Genomic DNA, 6,754 nt, shown 5'->3' with positions numbered 1-6,754 from the left:
GTCTAAATTTCCATTGGCCAAAGTAATATGTGGTGGAGATTGTAATACAGTATTACATGATAATCTAGATAGATGGCCTCATAAGGATAGCAATTATCTTTGTGAGATAAGGAATATATGTCTAAGGTTAGGTGTTCTAGATATTTGGAGACATAAGAACCCAGATAAGATTATGTTTACATGGAGTACTAAAGATTTATCTATACGATCCCGTATTGATTTCTGTCTGATATCTGAAGATATGGCTGACAAGGTTGATACAGTCTCGATTGAACCATCGATTTTAACAGACCACAAAGGGATCTCAATAAAGATAAATATGCATGGTTTGTCAATAAAAAAAGTTACTAAAGGTTACTGGAAAATGAACAAGACTTTACTAGAGAATGAAGTATTTAAGAAGGAAGTAGCAGGAATTAATGATAAATACTGGAATTGTGCCTGTGTTATGAATCCGTTTGGAAATTACTGGGAGCTAATGAAATTTGATTATAAGGCTTTTGGCTATTTCAATGGGGAAAGAAATTGCTCGTGCCAAGAGAGAGAAAGAATATGACATCATAAAGGGAATAATGGATTATAATTATTAAAAAAAAGTGAACTAACTAATCAGGAATTACTGGAGCTATCATCATTGCAAATGCAAGTAAGACTGTATCTACACAGCAAAAAGTCCAGTGTTGAATTAACTCCCACAGAGTTGATTTCAACACTTTTTGAGGGTTTATATAGGTCCACACTCTCCAGAGTTAAATTAACACTTTCAAAATAGTTAAACATTTAACACTCTGCCAGAGTTCCTTCTTTAACTCGCAAAACAGAGTTAAAGTAACACTGCTCCGAGTTAATTTTATTAACTATTTGGGTAGTGTTCATTTTTATTAACTATTTGGGTAGTGTTAATTTCACTCCCTAAAGTGTTAATTATCTACACTGAAAAAATGTTAAAATGAATTGTTAATTTATTCAATATTATTTAATTAAATATATACTTATAATAATAATGAATCACAATAAACAATCATTGTCAAACATTTATTTGTGCCTTCTCCCTTGCAGTCAGTTGAATTAAAACATTGTGAATGAAGGTATAATGTACATACTTTCATCTGAAACATTGTATGAGCTTTGAATATCAAACGGTTTATGAAATTTAAGCTCAGACATTTTTAGTAGACATCTTTCCACACTTCGTAATACTCTGAATGCATGATGATGGTCATCAAAATTCTCTGTAAATAGCTTGTTTGTCAAAAGAAAAATATGATCTTCAACCAAAAGTACATCACTTATTTGACAAAAGACTGGCATGTCTTCTTCCATTGCACTGCAAATAACTAGTCCAGCTTTATATTCTACACCATCAACTTTAACCCAACTAGTTGAGAAAACATCTTTTGACAAGATAATTTCAAGCATTTCATTGTTGACGACATTCTCATCTCTGAAGAGAAAAGATTTAATTGGCCCATACTCATTTTGTTTGAGGGTGGTTTCCCAGTGATAAGCAATGGCCATCTGATGCTTTTTAGCAAGCGATTTGGTTATGTTTTTGAATTTTTTTAAAACAATCTTTAAACAGCTTGTGTTTGGCCTCAAACCTCATACACCACGTATATAATAAGGGGCCAATTTTCCTTATAGAAGATGGGTAATGGATCATAAAATGATGCTTAGGTATCAAGTTTCTATGTGGATACAAGTGCTTAAATAGTTTGTGGTGGTCAACAATCAAATGCTTTAAATATATTGTCATACCTAGAGTGAGAGAAGGTGAAAAAACTATGTTCATTATTTGAAGTAACAACAGTAACAAATTCCAGTTTTTGTTTCCTGCAGGAATAATGTCAAACAGTGGGATGTTTTTCACAAGACAATGTCTGAATAGAATTCAAACCAATGCCATTGCCAAAACTCTCCAAAATAATCTTTGTAGGAAGATTTTTTCATTCTAAAAATCCATAATCAAAACAATAAATCCTGGAAAGCAAGTCCTGTTCTGACATAGTGTTGCGTGAGATATCCAAAAAGCAATTTGATCTCATACTGAACCACACCCTCAAGAAGATCATGCATGATATCAAATGAATAGTTATTACAAACATGGAAATACTTCAATGAATTAAACGGTTTGCCTTAAATGGGATGAGACGCTTATCCATTGTGATGTAGAAGCTCTCAATCTTGCTCTCCTGACGCCCAACAGCGAGGAGGTACGGCTGCCGATTCTGCTGGTTGCGGAGATGCTCCTCCAAACTGCAGCATGACTAGGGTTGAGATCAGAAAACTGAAAATTAGACAAGAATAATGTGCAGCCAGAGAAAACTACATTATAGAAGTGATTATTCAAACAGCTTTCATTGGCTAGTGCAAGATGGGAATGAAGACTTAATTACAATTCCATCCACTTTTTAACAACCCTCATTTACATATGTGGCTAAGATGGTGACGTGACAAATTATTATAATCACGTTAATAATATAATTACCTTATGAAAGACAACAAGTCTCAACTGCATCACATGCACTAATGTTTGGAGACTTCAGTCCCCCTGGAGGTGGTGGAAGGAGATGTAACAGCAACAACAGGGAAGCCATTTCTTGGTCGTAGGCTGAGGACAAAGAGTCACAAGAATTAACTGAAAACTCTTCAAATGTAATACTTTTAAAGTTTGAATGAGAACAGGGAGGCATTATGAGAACGTTTTAAACAGTCATCCATCTATTAGTCACATTTATCCCAAAAATCAGATCAACGTTCAGAGATACACAGAATAAACAAATGAAATATTATTGCAGTTATAATTTAACTGCAATTATAGCAAATTTATAAAAAATATTTAAAAAACTCACTTGTTGGCTCATCAAGATCACTTCCTGGGGGACTTTCTGCTGACTGCACCAAGCGACGCAACTCTGGTGTTGAGGTGAGCCGCTTAGCCTCTTTTATGACATTTGGCTTGAAGAACAAATCCCATTTCTGAAGAAGCCTGGAGGATGTGTCGCCATCAAATAGGAGAGTGAAGTCTTGGTCCACCTTTAAGAAAGAAGATATTCATCTACTACTACTTCAGGAAACACTCAAATTTCAAGCCATTCTAAACATCTCATCCCAAACTTACCAATCCTTTTGTATCCAGGAATCTTGGGAAGCTGGAGAGGATATCAACACTTCTGCCTGGGTCATTAACGAGCTTCTGACGGTGCTGAAAGGTCTCTTTCATCTTCTGGAAAAATCAGGGAATTGTCTGTGGTATGGTTGAGCAAAGACATGGCCTCTTGGCAAGCATCACCATCAAGCTGCCTTTCAACATTAACAGTCCTTTGGAAATTTGGGCCCCCTGGAGAAAAGTCAATTGGGCTATTTGGTAGCAGTGCAGATCCTCGACGAATCTTCCTCTGGACTGTTTTCAGACGCCAGAAATGTATCCTGTGCTGCTTGCAGCATCATAGAAGTGTTCCTGAAATGGAAAAAAAGAAAATAAATGCGTTGTCATACCAGGCTCATGAGAAATCTCACGGAATTCAATTCATCCACACAGTTGTGTGTCACAACATGACATGAGAGTTAACAATAATAATGCCTATTACATAGCCCTTCTTGGAGTATGGATCCTTGAGGGAAGGGAACAACATCACTATCCCACGCGCATAATCTTCTCTGATTGCTTTAGTGGGGCGGTGCCTGAGAGGAGATATTAAATTAGTACATTTATGCAATGGCCATGCAGTTATCTGGTACAAATAAAAACAATGTGAAACAAACATACCCATGATTGTCAATCATGTAAGCCACCAGGATGTTAACCATTTTTCTTCTTGCAGCATCTGTTAGGGTTTCTGTTGTTTGGTACTCCTGTAGTACTTCTTCACCCCCAGACTTGCCTCTTAGCACAGCTTCAATCAACTAATACAAAACAAAAACATTACAATACAAAACATGGTGATAAATAGCTTTTCTAGAGACTCAGAGTGAAAAAATGTGAAAGCATTAAGAAACCTGTTCAGCAGACACAGCATCATGTGTATCCTCAATTCTTTGTCTCTTGCTAGGGACATCATCTAGGATTATAGTTGATGCACTTGAGCTGAAGCTTGAGTCAGACGTCTCAGAAGCAGAAGACAAGGAGAAATCAGAGAATTCTAAAGGAATAGAAAAAATGCAAATAATTATATTATGTAAGGTGTAAAGTTCTTTATTATACCTGCCTTGATATCTCACCCTGATCTGAGAATAGTGTCAGCACCACATTGCCTTGTCCAACGAGGTCGCTGAATATTTCTGCATCAACTTCTGTCCCTGTTGCATCCTTGTATATAACTTTTGCATCAGGTGGCAGGCAAAATCTCTCAATGACTGGAAAAGATAGTAAGGTCAAACTGAATGTGCCTTTGAAGTCAGCACTGTTTCTTGCCTCACAGCCAATAACTCTTCACGTTGAATACACACTGTATAACCCTTAAATAGACCTAGAGCATTTTCCCTCACATAACCCATTCCCCCTTAAGTCCAAATTGATGATTGGCTTTTTTTCGTGACTGTTTTGGTGTATATTAATACTTTACACTCTATGAAGCACACATTACAGAACTGAAAATGATTAGCAATTTAACCCCATTTACCGTATAAAAGAGTCTGATAAAGGCATGTAAAGAAAATCAGAATCGACAACATTAAGGAGCTTGCACAACGAGTTTTTAAAGCCATGCTAACCGTTTTCATGGAATTGCATACAGTCAAACCGTCCTTCATCCTCATCCAGCTTCACATATTTCTGCTGTTGGCTGTACTTCACCTGGACCAGCATTTTGACTGAGACATGCAAGGAAGTTTGACAAAGTAAATAAACATTTAAAGGAAGAACGATAAAGATTAAAGCTAAGTCGACAGTGTTACACCATTTTTGGTGACCCATCAGATTCTGTGACCTGCACTGTTGGAAAAAGTACTAATTTTCAGAAAATCGCGCTGTGACTGAGATATTAAAATGCTGCTTATGCATTGACTCATCAGTATTTAATGAAGCACTTAAATGTTTAATAAATGTTTAATATCAGTCACAGCCCGATTTTCTGCTAATTTTGTACTTTAGCTTTAACTTAGTAATTTCAGTACAATTAACTGGTGAAGGGGGGGAAAAGACGTTAGCTCCTGCCTCAAACAAGATTTTATACAGTAAAAAAACATAACGCTTTGTTTTTCCTTTCAATAAATCATCATTGATAAAGTTGGAGACGGTTTAAGTAACAAACTGTTAGCTAGCTTACCATACACTTCTAGCTAGCTAATCACCAGGACAAATTTGCTGCTCAGACCTGGCAACAAACACGGTTTTGTTAGGCATATATTCTCTGTAGATGTTTCATTGTTCATACTGAAATTCTCAGCATCAATTTATAATTGTTTCAGTAAGTTTGAGTTAATTGCACTTACCGTGTAGTACTGCATGGGAGGGAGAAAATGGCGCCGACTTGTCTCCTCTGTCTCCAACCGACGAAGTGAAATGCATGGGCGGAGCTTAATTACATCTCTGCGGAGTTGGGTTAACACTGACCGGATCAACTCTGTCAAATAACTCCAACACTGAACACCATTTAAATCAGAATGTGTTAAAATTACACTCTGGGAGTGAAAATCAACTCGGAAATGTTTAACCCTGAAATTTCAACACTCCAATTTTTGCTGTGTACGAGGAAAAGGCCCGGGGAGCATTTGTAAGATCAAGATGAAAATGGATGGAAGAGGGAGAGAAAAATACAAATATTTCGTTAATTTAGAAAAAAGGGCAGGCAAAAAGACTTCCATATGTAAATTAATGATTAATAATACTCCCAATGAAAATCCAAAAGAAATCTCTCAGCATGTTGCCCAGTTTTATCAGAATCTGTATACATCAGCCCAGCCAACTTCCAATATGGATCTTTTCTTAGACAATGTAGCAAACATTGCTAAGAAGATAGATAATGATTTCAGAGGTTTTGTGATGATGAGTTATCTGAAATTGAGATAAAAGACTTTATTAAAAGCCTTAAGGACAATAGGTCCCCTGGAAATGATGGTTTAATAAGCGAATTTTATAAAGCATTCAATGATAAATTGATTCATTTCATTCTTGCTATGTTTCAAGAATCAATAGAAAAAGGGGAGTTACCGGCTTCCTTAAAGCAAGGTGTAATTACTTTGATTCACAAACCTAATAAGGATACTCTTTATATAGACAACTGGAGACCCATTAGCCTGTTGAATAATGATGGAAAATGATTTGCCCTTGTATTTGCTAAGAGGGTGAAACAAGGCTTGCATCATATAATTCATGAAGAACAATCTGGTTTTATGCATGGTCGACACATTAGTAATAACATCAGGTTGATCTTAGATATGATTGACTATAATGACCTCATCCTTGATGATAGTTTTCTTATGTTTGTTGATTTTTATAATGCTTTTGACACTGTAGAACATTAGTTTTTTTTATATAGTGGTTGTTCTAGCGCTGTAAAATTAGCTCACGGGACATCCCAAAGATTTGATTTTGGCCGTGGCATTAGGCAGGGCTGGCCAATTAGTCCATTTTTATTTTTATTGGTTACTGAAATTATGGCTCTTCATATCAAGAAAGGGAATTTAAGGTGTTTCAGCACTTGGCAAGGAATTTAAACTATGTCAACTGGCTGATGATACCACCATATTTTTAAGAGACAGGAATGAGGTTTCTAAAGCAGTTTCCTGTATTGAAGACTTTTCCTTAGTTTCG

The 6,754-nt window shown here is 36.2% G+C and overlaps 1 protein-coding gene across 12 annotated transcripts; it reads right to left on the bottom strand.

Moving 5' to 3' along the window:
* Positions 1 to 1,029: 1,029 nt before the first annotated feature.
* Positions 1,030 to 5,680, bottom strand: LOC115201000 (uncharacterized). 12 transcript variants are annotated; one of them, XR_003879659.1, is made up of 10 exons: positions 5,434 to 5,674; positions 5,268 to 5,315; positions 4,714 to 4,812; positions 4,000 to 4,142; positions 3,770 to 3,906; positions 3,591 to 3,684; positions 3,122 to 3,460; positions 2,853 to 3,036; positions 2,489 to 2,611; positions 1,030 to 2,267 (listed from the first exon to the last, which is right to left on the bottom strand). XR_003879659.1 is itself a non-coding variant. In XM_029764186.1 (5 exons), exons 1-5 carry the CDS (start codon positions 4,913 to 4,915, stop codon positions 3,410 to 3,412), a joined length of 627 nt encoding a protein of 208 aa, XP_029620046.1. In that variant the 5' UTR covers positions 4,916 to 5,680; the 3' UTR covers positions 3,225 to 3,409. The 12 variants fall into 12 exon arrangements, 1 of the variants encoding a protein (XP_029620046.1); XR_003879655.1 differs by having other exon boundaries at positions 4,714 to 5,315; positions 5,434 to 5,679; XR_003879656.1 differs by having other exon boundaries at positions 5,268 to 5,673.
* Positions 5,681 to 6,754: the final 1,074 nt, after the last annotated feature.

This window comes from Salmo trutta, chromosome 10 (genome assembly GCF_901001165.1).
Source record: "Salmo trutta chromosome 10, fSalTru1.1, whole genome shotgun sequence".
Lineage (NCBI taxonomy): Eukaryota > Metazoa > Chordata > Actinopteri > Salmoniformes > Salmonidae > Salmo > Salmo trutta.
Note: the sequence above shows the minus strand (reverse complement) of the source record. Positions and strands in the feature narration are given on the sequence as shown.

Excerpts from the sequence above, each read along its gene's own strand:
- LOC115201000 (XM_029764186.1), bottom strand. The coding sequence starts at position 4,915 with ATGGGTCACCAAAAATGGTGTAACACTGTCGACTTAGCTTTAATCTTT. Across the intron at positions 4,143-4,713 it reads TATGCAATTCCATGAAAACG|AATTCTCTGATTTCTCCTTG; the intron begins GTTAGCATGGCT and ends CTATTCCTTTAG. Across the intron at positions 3,461-3,590 it reads CATACTCCAAGAAGGGCTAT|GAACACTTCTATGATGCTGC; the intron begins GTAATAGGCATT and ends TTTCCATTTCAG.